Here is a 15,120-nt window from a genome sequence, read left to right as displayed (position 1 = left end):
TTTTATTATTACTATCGCGAGCCGAAAAAAATTTAAGAAAAATGCGACAAATTTACAAAATGGATACAAAGATGCTATCAAAAAGATGAACATGTTCGTCTTTACTATGATCGGGACTTCTCTATTTTTCTCTCCATCGAACAAACACGAGTTCTGTATTTGGCAGCCCTTTTTGCAGAAATCAAAAGCGGATACATGTCAATCCACCATATCATGTTGACATGGCATGACAATGGCTTCGTCTTCGTGCTTCAAGGTTGAATGATCGATATCTCTCTATTAATTGTAAGGGTATTCATAACAAAGACGATTTGGCCGTAGATTCATAAATCATTTTGACAGTTTTCTTTAATTTTTGCTTCTTAGAAATGATATTTTTTGTAAATTCAATTTTACCTTCTATAACTTTTATTGTTAAATGCCGCATTACAGGCAGAAATTATTTTCTGAGTTTATAGGGTTTACAATTCCAGCTTCTACAGATTTTGACAATTCGTTACGTTTTTAATTTGATTTCTCAAATGCTTTCTATCGCACAATTCACAAAAAAGCCAAAGCTTATAATGATTGCTATTAATATCTCATTTCAGTATGTCAATCCGACTGAGGAAATTCTCAGAAGTCTTAGAAATATGAACTGTGCATATGAACTGTATCTTGGTTAATCAAGTTAGATAAATACTCCTTAAATGTTACAGCAAAATGGTCGTGTTTATTTTAATATGAAAGAAGATACATCAAAAATTGTAACATCAAATGACAGGAAATGTTTTTACATCGTTTTTTCCCTATTTCAATAACAGTGAATGTGAGGATTCCAAACTATCTTACGTTTCATCCTTCAAAAACAGTTTGTTCATTTGTAATGTCCATTTAAAGATGTGAGTGCCAAAAATTATATTTGGCGTATTTTTCTTCATACATCAAATCAACTCCTTAGACATGCGCCCCAAAAACGCACTTAAGTCTCTTAAATAGAATTCAAAAGCGACCTCTAAAAATTATCTCGTTTTTATGTGGCTGGTACCTAGTGACTGCGGTGACATAAGCTACTTCAGTTTCTTTTTTACTTTACTTTTAATATAAAACTTCCAACGATACATCGAGGCTACAGCAAACAGCTAAATGATAATACTATAGATCAAAAACACTCTAGTATATATATAGAGTGTTTTTGCTATAGATTTTACAAACAAAGATGTCAATTGTTTGGTATATTTAGGGCTTAAAATATTTAATGTGTCTAGTTGCATCGTGTAGTAGTAGACTCACTTATACAATTTCTTTTTTCACTGAACGCTTTCAATTTATATGATCTGTCAACTTCATAGATTATATCGTAGGGGTGGTCTGTCATCTGCAGCCGTGCAAGCAAAATGTGTTTTTATTTATGAGAAAACTAAATTTAAGGTTCTGTTTAAATCTCCTTATACTTTATATTGAAATAATATAGTACTTTTAAACTAAAACTCAATAAAAATACAAACTCTTTTTTCGAACTATTGTTAAAGTTCAGATTAACTCGGTGTTGTTGAGTAAATAGCACATGTCACCGAATGAACCGAAATGTCATTTGAACAACATTTTCGTATCGTCGTGGAAAAAGTTTTTAATTATTGGCCAGATTTGAAACTAGCTGTGGAACATGGAATGGGTGGCCGGAATGGCCAACAGGTAAATTATTAATGTTGGATGCAGCAAGTTAAAAATATGTAAAAGGTTCATTGCAGACAGCCATAGAAATAATGGACTACACGTACAATTACTGCATTAAAAACGATAAAATAACCGTCGGCGAGCTTCAAGATGTTATAGAAGACCTTATGGATCAAGAATTCGATACTCTGTGTGATGACAATTCTATTCCAGGCAAATATATTCTCGAAATAATGCCTCATAATTTGTTTTCACAAATCTCATTCCATAGAAATTTGTAGAAATCTCCTCAGGTACTTACAAATGTGTAAGGATGAAAAATATCCAGAAATTGAAGCTGAATTTCAACGGCTCCCACCTGGCAAAGAGTGGCTAAGAGGAGAAGTAAAAATCATGCCAGTTTCTGATAATGATAGCTCTACCGATGAAGACACTTCAGACTGTGAAATGGATGTTGACGAGAATGAAGCAAGTTCAAGTAAGTCGGCTCCATCAAGAGAAAAAAGTCCTTTTGTAGAGCCTGAGCCTGGTTGGACAACTGTCAGGACAAAAAAGAAAAATTGAGTTACTATTTATGGATTATTTTTACGAATAAAGCCCTAAAAATACATAAATTGTTTTCTAAATTTGTCTGAAAATGTCATTTTGTTGACAGTTAAAAAAGGTTTTGAAACAAAAATAAAACAACCCTGTGAGATTGTTTTAAGTTATAAAAATTTGTTGCGATAGCAACTACCTACCTAAAACTATCAAACTATCAATACGACTTTAGTTTTGCCAAAGAAAGTATTTTCATCCGATTAGTTAACTCTTTTCTGAGAGCTATAAAAATATGGCTTTTACATTTAAATCAAACTATCCTCAAATTGCGAGAGAATCAGGCTTTAGACTTCGTCAATATAAAGATGGCCCGCTTGATTGGCGATTGGTAGGTAAGGAAATTTTTGTTATTAGTGTTTTATTCATTTGATTGGGTTAAATCAATTCTTTTTGGAATAAAAGGCACGATGGAAGTGGATAGAATTCTTCGTGAGCAACAATTCGAACACATCGATGCCATTCTTCTTCACCTCTCAGAAGCACCATTGGCATCTATGTTAGACAGCAACGTTTTAGATAGCGGTGTTGCAAAATATTTCACACTTTCACAGCTTGGTCTGCAATACATGATTTTCTGTCGAAAATTTCTTGATGAATCTGTGAGAACTCTTCGCCATGATTTAACTAAGCTAGAAACTCAAAATCTTAGTTTGAGAACAATAAATCAAGAGCAAACAAGTAATATTTTACAACTTCACAAAAAACTAAGTCAAGTAGAAGCTATTCATGAAATTGTGTTTCCCTGCCATGTTTGTACAAAAAATTTCGTCAGCAACGAAGCTTTAAACATTCATCTGAGTAAAAAGCATTTAAAAATACCAAGTCCATCAACTGACGTTCAAGGAAAAAATAAAGATCAAACATTAATCGATACGATAAAATTGGAATTGGAAATTAAGCAGTTGAAAGAGCGTCTTAATGTAGCAGAGAAAAATATTCGACAAACAAGTGAAATTAAGAAAAGCTCTCCAGCTGTAGAAACAACCAAATCGAATTCAGGTACTCAGGTAGATATCAAAATTCGAAGTGTTGGAATTCAAGCAAATATTGAAGAAACAAAAAACGTTTACACGTTAGCGTCAGAGTCAAAAGATGCTGGTATTCAATGCAATTTGATTGAAACAAAAGAATCAGACACTAATGAAGACTACCAAATAAGTTCTAAAGATATGTCTGCTTCAAATCATTATGAAAAACACATCGATGATGATAATAGAGTTGATATTCTTTTTGACATTCGTGAAAAAGTATCAAACTTAGAAACCTTCCAACAAACGTACAGCGATGGTAATCAACAATCAATAAATGATATAAAGTTAAAACTAAGTGAGATAACAAAGTTTATTGAAACCCAAATAAAACAAAATGCGGAAAATATGGCAAAAGATTCCAGTATGTCAAATAATACTCCTTCTCAAATATTGCCTACAACGTCTATAGATCAATTACATGAAATGTTATCAAAGATGTTCCTCGAAGTTTCTAAACAAAATTTCGAAAGTACTAACCGAATTATTACAAACATAGAAAAAAACTATGAACAAAAATTATCTACACTCGAAGTAGAGAAGCAAGATCGAAAAGTACATAAGACACTTCCAACACCAGACATTCAATTCCCTAAGAAAATTGATTCCGTTAAAAAATTTAACGATAATGTATTCTCTTCACGGTCTAGTCGAACTTCCAGTAGTATTAAGGCAAAAAGTGAGTCCGAATTTAACAATTTTGTTGTTTATTTTTTAACTTAAATTCATAAATCTTTACATAGAAAAATGCCGTTCAAGTAGTGCTAAAAGTTATAGCTGTAGTTCCACAGATGTCTCTTTAGAAGAATCTAATCATTCCTTTCCATCAAAAAGAAATCCAGCTTTAGATAAGTAATATAGCAATATATTTGTTTACTATCATTTTATTAACCATTTTAAATATACATTTAAACAGTACGAATATTATTCATGAGCTTGAAAGTAAACTGGATATTTATGGCCTCAATATTGAATCCAAAAGCATATCGGCAATAAAAGCAATAGACATTTCAAATAACCTATTGGAACAGAGAAATGCTCTTCAATCGGTAAAGTCTGGTTTATATAATTTTTAAACTAGTATAGATGTTTTTTTTTTTTTTAACGTCTACAGAAATACCCAACTTTTTACAAAACTCGTAAAAGATTAAACAAATTGGTCGAGCTAATAATATCGGAAAAAAATACCTTTCCCGACAGGCCAGAAGAACGTGAACAAAATAACGACGTCGGTAGAGCTAAGCAAACAAAAAAAAGTAAAATAATAATAGACGGCAGCGTTGTATCCGATAGACGTATGGAAAGGATTTTAAAGTCGCCATTAAAGAAGCCAACGAGCTACGTTTCGCCTAATAACAAAGATGTAATGAATCCCGTCCCTTTGCCAAGAAAGCATGTTATGTTTAATACTGAAAAGAAACAAAATTAAATTGTTTAAACAAAATATAAATAAAAAATGCACTTAAATACTTACTTACATCTAAAAGTAAATAAAGAGTATAACTAGTTTTTCAAACTTAAATCAGCTGAGCTTGTTCTTTTGCAATTAAATCAGAAACTAATTGATAGGGAATTATGTGTTGCGAACCGGCTGCCAAATCTACTTCTTCGTCGTCCACACCAACAACAACTGCAGGGACTATAAACGGAAAAAATAGAATAGAAAATAGATTTTTCGGGTCTCTTCAACAATCATACCAGAAACTTTTGCTTTAATGAAAACATGGCTCATTAAATTTGGACGAACAACTCTTTTTTCAGCATCTGAACGTTGAACGCTGGGCATATATTGCAATGCAACAACGTTAAAGTAGTTCTCCATGTTATCAAAAAACTCTTGGGCAAACACGGTTTCTTCGGCAGATAGTCGCTTTTCACTTGCTCCCCGAGCATTCTCTTCTGCAAGAATGTGAGTTGCAAATGTTTCTATCTTTTGGAGTCTACAACGGAGATAGCTGGCAATGATATAACGAATTCGCTCCAATTCCATTTGGTGAGCAATAAACCGGAAGTCGTTTTTATCCAGTTCCTTCATATTTTCCTCCATATGAGCGATTTGTCCAAGCATCAACTCCAACATTTCACCCTGATGAGGGAGTATTTCTGGTGCAAATAGCTCATTTGCCCAAGCAACTTCAAGATTCTCCAAAACCTAAAATGACTAAGAGTGGTTATTTTAATGGCAAAGATTTTAAATACATTTACTTTTTGTGCTGTTATAAGTTCATCTTCAGCATCATCATAGTCATCTAGGTCATCTTCGTTGCTCATTTTTGAACAGCAGTTGTTTTTATTTTTAAGATATGAATCGGATTTTGACCGCCAGAATACAAAGTAACCTAACCTATTCTTATTATTAACAAGTTTGACATTTAAATTTGGTAAACAAAAGTTACAGATATGTTTCGAGGTATTACAAAAAATGCGTTCCTTTTGCAATGTACTTTTTAATACTCTTTAGTATTTAAGAATCTTGCATATGAGCTACGGACTGCGAACTGTGGATGTTCGCGTATTTTGACTTTTCTTTCACATGAGCTTTAATTCTATTCGCAGACAGCGACGAATTGTCAATTTATAATTACCCTTTTCAAAAAACAAAAAGGAGTGGTATAATTTTGAGGTTAAGTTGAGTGCGAACAATTTATTCGTTGCAGTGTGGATGGTATGTGGAACGCGAATAGAGTTTGACAGTTCGTAGCAACCACACGGAAATTCGTTACTACCAAATTGTTTTTTTTACAAAATTGTCTTGTTTTAAAGAATAAAATGCAAATTTTACTATCCTAACTTAATTGTCAATTGGTTTCTTATAATTTAAATGTGTTTTGTTTGAAATTGACTTTTTGAAATGTGTAAAACCACGTTTGTTCGTCCATTCGTTCATTCGTAATTCGCTCTCATGTGCAAGGCCCTTTAGTTTTGCTATTTCTCTCGGAGGCGAGCAGCCCGTTTTCACAAACGCGGTGCAACCATATGACCGTTTTTTCAGAAATTTGTTTTCGCCAGTTTGGGATTTAATTAAATGACTAAACATTTTTAAGGACAAATTGAATCCGCGGTTCATTATTCATCGAAAAATCGAATTCGGAACGATAAAACAAACGTTAGATACAAGACAATAGTCACCAGTCGTCTTTGATCATTACGATTTATACAAAACTCAGAGAAAAATGGGAAAAACGGAGTTCTTATGTATAAAGTCCAGGCATTTGGCTTTAAAACAGTTTCCATTGAACTTGAAGTACTTTGAACCTTGACAAACTAGTTAACTGAGACAATCGGCACATTTAGGCGACATAAGCTTGAATGAAAAGCTAGTTTCCAGTATCTGATAGGCCAGCTGCGAAATAGTTGACATCCATCTAAGGTATCTTTGTTGGAAAGTTGCTATAAAGTTAGTCAAGCAAGATTTCCCTTCTTAACCTAACTGCGATTTCTTCATATTTTGCATTAATTATTTCAAAGTTTTGTATGAAAAGATTTTTTGTCATATTAGACATATGTCGTCCTTGTACTATTTTACTACCATATTTAGATTTATAGCTTGATAGAATTGTTTTTTTTGTAAATAACAATATTTTGGAATTGTATGTGAACTGAAGGCAAAGATTTGTGAATAAAGTTCAAAGTTTGAAATAAATGACATCTGGAACACTCAGCCTTAACACAAGATCCGCAGGATCTCGCTTTATTGAAGTCTTCAAAAGATTAACAAAAAAAAAAAACAACAATAAGTCTATGTCAAAACTTTAAAGCATCAATTTAAATCTTACTTTGCATTTTCAATGTTCGTCTTCATTTTGTATACATATATGAAACCCATATTACTATTATGGAATGGGCGAGACGAAAATATTATTATCATTCTCGTAAGCAGCCAATAGAATAAGGGAGATATTTAATTTACCAAAATGACAGACAAATGTTGGTTTTGGTTTTTAATATCAATCAACTTTCATATGAAAAAACCGGGAAATAAAACAAAAATTGCTTAATATTTTGTGTAGTAAGGGTAAAGAAAGAAACTTTTGCATGCTTACTTCAACTGTTACGGATCTTTTACCAATTTTTGTTTTTATTTAAATTCATAAGTCTGCTTCTACTTGTACGATCTTTTTAAATGATAAATTAAAGGAATATAAGTGATTCTCGTCCCTGTTTTTATGCGTATATTCTATAACACATATTTGAAGGCTATTTTATTCAACCGAAATCGTTAAAGAAATCCATAATTTAGAAGACTAATATAAAGACTAATATACTAATATAAAATATAAATCAATAATTTGAAATAATAATTAAAATACACCTTTGATCTGACACAGTATAAATTGGTCAGAAATAACTCTCAGATTTGTTTTTATACTCCAAAAGTTCAATTACGCTTAATCCTCATGTTCTAAAATAACGGTCTAAAGTGCAATACATCCTTGTATCGTCTCCTTTTTAATTTATTAATATTTTTTTGCGAAAAAACGAAATTGAAACTTACCTTTTTATTTTGATTCGCATGTGCTAACGAAAACTTTCGTTTTTTGCGTTACATGAAGCAAATCTGTTGTGTTTCTAGGGTTCCTAAGGTTTCCCGGGTTCCTAATATTTGTAGGGTTACTACGTTCTCGGGGTAATTAGATTGCCCGGGTTCTTAGAGTTCCTAGGGTTACTAGGTTCCCTTGGTTCGCAGGGCTACCCTGGTTATAAGGTTCCTTGGGTTTCTAAGGATTTTAAGGTTCGCCGAGTTATTGTCTGAACCTGTCCAATAATAAATTGATATTCACGATTGTTATGAATAAAATTACACTTTCTTAGTACTTTTTTTAAATTTTGTAAAAATACAAAATCAAAATACATATGTTTATGTATGTATATAATAATTATTTTAAGTCTTAAAAACACTTTTATATTAATACTTTTGTATAAATCTGTATAAAAAGACAAATTGGTATCCCTGATGTCAAATCCTTCACATCTTCTCAGTATCAGTATTTTTTGGAAAAGGGCGGATGGTGGTATCAACATCCTTAAAAAACGCGATTTAAAAATATGAATAAATACGACACAGTAAAATAATTAACTATGGTGAAACTTCAAATAATATTCCTATTTGCTTTGTCCTCTATGGTAAATGGTTCAGGTAAATAATAGTATATTATTTTAATATAAAATTTGATTTATAGAAGCATCCTTAAAATCAGAATCCCTTAAATTTTAACATCTTTTCTTCATATTTATTTTGCGCATGTCCTTAAAATCTCTTTATTTTTTAACTTCTGCCAACATTTATTTTGTTGTGAACTATTTATATGGATTTAATTAGCAATCATTTTTATATTAATTTGCAACTATTTATAATCAAAACAAATGATAAACAGCAGTGATTTTTGTGTTTTCAGTAGTTGTTTCTTTTGAAGCAAATCCGTTTTCCAAGCGTTTGTACGATGACCTTCTTAGTAACTACAATCGACTAATAAGACCGGTTGTCAATAATACGGAAACACTCACAGTATGGCTTGGACTGAAACTTTCCCAGCTAATAGAAGTCAATTTAAAAAATCAAGTCATGACTACTAATTTGTGGGTTAAGCAGGTGTGTTTACTTACGAGATTGTCTTATCTTATAAATGAAATTTACAATTCTGGCAGTAATGAAATTCCAAAGCCTTTTTGTTGATTGAATATTATACTTTATAAACATTTATATTAATATTTATGTACATAGCAAATTATTGTAGTAGCCACGGTTGTAGAATATAACTTTTTAAAAATCTAAATTATTCATAACAGAAATGGTTTGACTATAAGCTTCGATGGGATCCTGAGGAATATGGTGGTGTCGAAATGCTGTACGTTCCCTCTGAGCACATTTGGGTTCCAGATATTGTTTTGTACAACAATTGGGATGGAAACTATGAGGTAGACCATATTGGCTTCTTTCCTCCAAACTTTAAACGAAATTTATTTTATTGTAAAAAGGTTACTTTAATGACAAAAGCAACACTCAAGTATACAGGTGAAGTTTTTTGGGAGCCACCAGCCATTTATAAGTCGTCGTGTGAGATGAATGTTGAGTACTTTCCATATGATGAGCAAATATGTTTCATGAAATTCGGTTCATGGACTTACAATGGTGCACAAGTTGATTTGAAACATCTTGATCAGGTAAGCATTTTTTTTTTTTAAATAAGTGATCATTTATGAAACAAAACCAATTTTTTCTTGGTGGCAGGTTGATTGAGTCAATAGAAAATAATTTTAAGATAAAGAGTTTTTAAAAATACTAGTTAGATTCTAAACAAATTTTAAAGTTATTTTTTAATTGTAGTCGTATTTTAATTCTTTAATTATGATTTAAGACTTTTAATCTGAAGGGGGCCATCACACCATTAGCATAAAGACAAGGTTTTGGGCACCCATTAGAAATGTTCTTTAATGTTTAGTAATGGAGTGTGAAAAAATTAAAATAACATTATGTATGTCTTAACTTCACGTTTACATATTTCAAGGGCTAAAGTGACAATTTACGTTATTACACTGTTTTGGTCTGACTATTTAATTTGGATTGATTTCAAGATTCTGACAGTTTTCTAAATATGGCCTACTTAAGAGTTTATATACAGGGTTATCCATTTTATGGTTTCAAAATTAAACGAACATAAAACTCATACAAAATATTTTGTTCATGATATATCTTTTTATTATAAAGTTTGAAAGTTGACTTGTGTGAAACACTACACCATTTAAAAGAGGTAATCGTCGACCACTTTTGGATACATATTGAGCGGTATCTCAGCCACAACTTGCAGCATGTTGTTTTTTATGTGCCCGAGAGTTAAAGGTTTATCTACAAAAGCATGGTCTTTTGGTAAGCCCCACTAAAATAGTCCAGTGAAGAATATTTTGTTCGAAAAATCGCAGTTCAAAGCTTGTTTTTTTCTTAACAATTTTTCCAGTTGCTTGCCTAGTTGGACGATTATGTAAACCATAATTTCCTTTTAAAACACGATTTGTGGCTTTGGTAGAATCAAAATGTTTGTAGCAGGTTTTCAAAATGTGAATGCTTTGAGCTATTTCTTTGCTTTGTGTCCATTTTCGTAAATGCCAGACTTTCAACTGAACAAAGAATTGGTTTAACAACTAAGTTTGACATATGTCGAATTCCAGCCCTATACTTCTGAAGTCGCAAAATGGATAACCCGTTATATACTTACATATGTAACTTTCAGGTTCCTGGGAGTAATCTAGTACAAATTGGAATTGATTTGAGTGAATTTTATTTATCGGTTGAATGGGATATCCTTGAAGTTCCTGCAACAAAAAATGAAGAATACTACCCTGATACATCGGAACCATTTTCAGGTCTTGAAAGAAATTATTTTAATATTTTAACTAGATTTTCAGTGTTTTATTTTATTTTTACAGATATAACATTTAAACTAACAATGCGACGGAAAACTTTATTTTACACTGTCAACTTGATTATTCCTTGTGTGGCATTGACCTTTTTAACAGTTTTAGTTTTCTATTTACCGAGTGATTCTGGAGAAAAGGTAAGAAAATCTAATAAAACATTTTTAGTAGCGTAATATAATTTAATTAAAAGGAGGCTAAGAAACAAAACTAATTTAAAAAAAAACACAACGCCTACAAAAATAAAATATGCCTATGTAATGTAAGTACTTTTACATTTACAAGTAAAAAGTGATTTTTTAAAAGCTATAGGAAAGTTTTTCAGAAAAAATGCATGAAATCTTTATTTAAATCGATAGCACGGTCCATATAATTTAAACCTCTTTCCAACTTTTTGGCCGGTATTTCACGAATAAATGCTTCAATGTTGTCTTCTAATGCGTCAATTGCATTAGACTTATCTGTATTAAGCCAAAAATGAGCTTCGTCGCTGAAGACAATTTTTCGGTAAAGAAGCGTGCGATAAACTTTCTAAATAGAGCACGCATTTTGATAAAAAAAATTCAATAATTAGCAAGCGTTGTTCGTTTGTAAGACGATTCATGGTTAAATCATAGACCAAACTGAAGATGTTTGGCAGTAAAACAAAACACGAAAAGTGGGTCAGCTGTTTAAACCAATGTTGATTATTATATTATTTGATTGAAAAGATTAATGAAAACTATCTTGAAATAAATTGTGTGCACATATTTTTGAGATTATTAAATTTAAAATGAAAACAGTTTATATCATATTATATACATATGTATATACAAAAACAGCCTTATTTCAATTTTAAAACATCTTCGAGTTTGTTAATCAAAAACCTTAATGAAATAATTTGTTTGTATATCTCTCAGGTTACCTTATGCATTTCAATCCTTGTGTCCTTGACCGTGTTTTTCCTTCTTTTGGCTGAAATTATTCCTCCTACTTCGTTAGCTGTTCCCTTACTCGGAAAATATCTTCTGTTCACTATGATGTTGGTTTCACTGTCAGTATGGACCACAGTTTGTGTTCTTAATATTCATTTCCGGTATGTTTTGTTGATTGTTAAGAAAAATATATATAAAAGTTATTTCAGATCCCCATCGACCCACAACATGTCACCAGCGGTTAAAAAGTTATTCTTGAAGATTATGCCCAAATTGATGATGATGCGCCGAACTCAGTACACTTTACCAGACTATGATGACTCAACTCCTAGCAATGGGTATACCAATGAAATTGATGTGAGGCATGTACTTGTTTTAATTTGACTTTATAAAAATAAGTGTAATAATTGTTAGTTTAGTTTATGGTGAGTAGAAAATATTGTTGTCTTTAATTTAAAAATTGAACCTTTTGCTTTCTTCTCGATCTAATAACTCTCGCTCTCGGTTTATCTTTTAAGTTTGGTTTTAAAAATGTATACAAATCGAGCATTTCTTCACTTTGTATAATTTCCTTAGAAGTCGTTGTAAATTTATAATTGAGTTTTAAGAACTTAATCTATCCATACACGACGGAGCCAAAAAGTGTGGGGAAACTGAAATGGATCGGTTTGTCTCAATCGATTAAAAGTTAAAAATTAACGAGCTGGAGCCAACAAGTCAAGGCTCCGCTCTGCCGTGTTAGGGGAATCAATGAGCCAATGAAGTTTTTGTTTGTATTTTCAGTATTATTTTGTATTGTTTGCTTTTAAAACTTTTGTCCCAACAGACCAAAAATCTACCTACAATTTTATTCAAAAATTGCTAAAAAGGTTTTTTAATGTCGTTTTATTTCATATGATGATTTTTATGTACCTATTGCATACATGAATAGTATGTATGTAATCATGCGATTTTGTAATCACTTTCTTCTATTGTGGTTTTTTAGGGATAGTATAAGTGACTTCCCTAGCGAATTCAAAGACAGTCAAGACATAAACTATGATACAATGGGTTCAGGACTTCCACATTCAATAGGTACAATTTTGATTTTTGACACTTTTAGAAAATTCTTACCTTCTTTGATATGGTTCTTATTATTTTTAAAAATTAATGGAAAAATAATGAACATATTTTATCTTTTAAAAGATTCGGACAACGTTATTCCAAGAAATTTGACACCGGAAGTTCTACAAGCATTACGTGCTGTACGATTTATTGCCCAACACATCAAAGATGCTGACAAGGATAATGAAGTAAGTAATCAATTTTATTTTAAATACAATTTCAGCATGACCATTTAACTATGGAGGCTTGACCAAGAATGTAAACGGTGAAGTTTAGTATCAAATGAAAGGTGACGTTGAGCTTGTAATTGAATAATTAATTGCATATAAAAATCTAAACGTCACTATTCATATAGGGTCAATTTGGTTCGTGTACACTTTTAGCTGGAAAAAGTCAAAATTCTTAAAATTACCTTCAAGCATATTTTGCTAGAATTTAAAAAAAACACTTTAAACGTTTTGACGCCATTTTTTTATTTATTTTCAGATAGTTGAAGATTGGAAGTTTGTATCAATGGTTCTTGATCGTTTTTTCTTATGGCTTTTCACTTTGTCGTGTATTTTTGGCACATTAGCTATTATATGTCAATCGCCATCCCTATATGACACTCGATTGCCAGTTGATCAAATGTTGAGCGAGATACCACTTCGAAAAAACAACTTTATGTTGCCTCCAGATATTGTTCGCCAAATTGTTAATTAATTGAAGAATATTTTGACATTTTTGAGCAATAATCTAAGGCTTATACCTATAAAAAGGAATCCTATATATTATTTAAACAAAAACAATATAAGTCTCCCCTAACTGCATTTTTAATTGATTTTTAAACAAAACATTTAATGGGCACAACTAATTAAAATAAAATAAAGTATAAAAAGTCAATCTTTGATAATTCCAAATACTAATTGAATTTATCATAAAATAAAGAAATTCAAAATTTAGAAATTTTAGAAGTTGTGACGAAAATTAAACATCTCAAAAAACTAACAAGTGCATAATTAAGTATGATTGTTAGCTGGTTAAAATGCTTCATTGGAAACATTGTTGTTTGAACATTGTGATTTTGTTTTGTAAGAACTATTCGCAATAAAAACAATTTACAACATCAATTTATTTTTACCGCATATACCTAAAATAAAATCATACAACTCTTAACGAATAAAATACGAAAGTAAGCTAAAAAAAGGCAAAGAAAACACGTTGCAAAAGAAAGCTGCAACTTCTACTCTATATTTCCCTTTCGGATCAACCGGATACCAAGCAGCAAATCAAATTACCCCACTGCATTGGCTTCGTTATAACTGTCAGGCAGACGATCCCAATGAAATTTCTGGAAAGGGTAAAATTGAGTTAACGAATAAAACTGCAAGTTCGAGAGACCGGAAATACTTCGTAAGGATAAATTACCAAATAAAATTGAGGAGATGTCCTACACATTTACTTTATACCTGTGGTATCTGGTATATTATCAACACCTTTAAAATCTCAAAAATTATCAGATCTGTTCCGGCTAAGGGTAAGTACGCGCATTTATTTTTACATGTAAGTAACTAAGGGCCATTTGCTGTAACGAAACTTAAGTAGCCTAAGGATTTGCAAATTATCATCAGCAAATAGAAAATGAAATAAGCTTGTCCCTATTCCTGTGACACGAAGTGTACAGTACATAGTATGTTTATACAGTAACAGTTCGAAAATAAATATGAAAATTTGTTTCCATCAATGTTGAATCTTTTAGTTTTGGACTTCTTAAAACCTTTTTACTATCATCAGCACCAAATAAATATATTTTTGACTCGTCAGACCATAAGATGTTCCCCCATTTTCTTTCCTGCGTATAAGTTGCTCAAATAGTTAACAATGGGCAATTCTTCGGCGTTCTAAAGTGTACCAACATCCTTTTCCTAATTGTAAAGTTATTTAAATCCAGATTTGATTCACTACTTTTTTGGGGTGCCTTATAAAAATTTTGGTTTTAACTGCCCTTGTAATTTGTCGATTTGGTAATCTTTCATGACTTTTCACAGGTGTCTGGGTCACTGGTCCATACTATGGCTTTTGTGACCAGTTTTGAGATAAGCAAACCCGTCTCTCCATTGTTTTATAGGTATTTCATTCACCGCGAGGCTTTTAGAAGTCTTTAATTTCATGATTTTTGTCTGTTCATAAGTTTTTAATTTAACACTTATCAATAATCTACTTGAATGAATTGTATAATTACAAAATAACACATTTACATAATGTGTTTTATTGTAAGGAAATTCATTGATATTAAGTGAGAAATTTTTATCCTCGTGCATTTTTGTATTAATTTAAAGGTGCCATGAAATAAGGCTTAGTGAAATAAGACGAACTTTCAGAACTTGGCTTAGTTACACTTTACAAAAGTTTAATAATGCCAATTTTCA

The 15,120-nt window shown here is 31.4% G+C and overlaps 4 protein-coding genes across 6 annotated transcripts; 3 read left to right on the top strand and 1 right to left on the bottom strand.

Moving 5' to 3' along the window:
- The first annotated feature begins 1,328 nt into the window (after positions 1-1,328).
- Positions 1,329-2,270, top strand: LOC129941749 (pre-rRNA-processing protein TSR2 homolog). The gene is made up of 3 exons (XM_056050460.1): positions 1,329-1,674; positions 1,731-1,869; positions 1,928-2,270. The coding sequence occupies exons 1-3, from the start codon at positions 1,567-1,569 to the stop codon at positions 2,218-2,220; spliced, it is 540 nt and encodes a 179-aa protein (XP_055906435.1). The 5' UTR covers positions 1,329-1,566; the 3' UTR covers positions 2,221-2,270.
- A 79-nt stretch (positions 2,271-2,349) lies between these two features.
- Positions 2,350-4,806, top strand: LOC129941746 (cilium assembly protein DZIP1L). Its single transcript, XM_056050454.1, has 5 exons — positions 2,350-2,588; positions 2,659-3,963; positions 4,028-4,136; positions 4,201-4,333; positions 4,399-4,806. Exons 1-5 carry the CDS (start codon positions 2,489-2,491, stop codon positions 4,711-4,713), a joined length of 1,962 nt encoding a protein of 653 aa, XP_055906429.1. The 5' UTR covers positions 2,350-2,488; the 3' UTR covers positions 4,714-4,806.
- Positions 4,162-5,644, bottom strand: LOC129941748 (DNA replication complex GINS protein SLD5). Of its 2 annotated transcripts, none has more exons than XM_056050459.1 (4): positions 5,490-5,644; positions 4,983-5,436; positions 4,759-4,923; positions 4,162-4,693 (listed from the first exon to the last, which is right to left on the bottom strand). In XM_056050459.1, the coding sequence occupies exons 1-3, from the start codon at positions 5,553-5,555 to the stop codon at positions 4,802-4,804; spliced, it is 642 nt and encodes a 213-aa protein (XP_055906434.1). In that variant the 5' UTR covers positions 5,556-5,644; the 3' UTR covers positions 4,162-4,693; positions 4,759-4,801. The 2 variants fall into 2 exon arrangements, with proteins under 2 accessions (XP_055906434.1, XP_055906433.1); XM_056050458.1 differs by having other exon boundaries at positions 4,763-4,923.
- Positions 5,645-8,285: 2,641 nt separating this feature from the next.
- Positions 8,286-13,821, top strand: LOC129941747 (acetylcholine receptor subunit beta-like 2). Of its 2 annotated transcripts, none has more exons than XM_056050456.1 (11): positions 8,286-8,421; positions 8,684-8,874; positions 9,072-9,200; positions 9,261-9,446; positions 10,511-10,643; positions 10,707-10,834; positions 11,594-11,769; positions 11,818-11,970; positions 12,594-12,682; positions 12,794-12,900; positions 13,199-13,821. In XM_056050456.1, exons 1-11 carry the CDS (start codon positions 8,364-8,366, stop codon positions 13,412-13,414), a joined length of 1,566 nt encoding a protein of 521 aa, XP_055906431.1. In that variant the 5' UTR covers positions 8,286-8,363; the 3' UTR covers positions 13,415-13,821. The 2 variants fall into 2 exon arrangements, with proteins under 2 accessions (XP_055906431.1, XP_055906430.1); XM_056050455.1 differs by having other exon boundaries at positions 8,681-8,874.
- The last annotated feature ends 1,299 nt before the right edge of the window (positions 13,822-15,120 follow it).

Source organism: Eupeodes corollae, chromosome 1 (genome assembly GCF_945859685.1).
Source record: "Eupeodes corollae chromosome 1, idEupCoro1.1, whole genome shotgun sequence".
In the NCBI taxonomy this organism is placed as follows: domain Eukaryota; kingdom Metazoa; phylum Arthropoda; class Insecta; order Diptera; family Syrphidae; genus Eupeodes; species Eupeodes corollae.
The sequence above is the reverse complement of the archived record's forward strand: the minus strand, read 5'-3'. Positions and strand labels throughout refer to the sequence as shown.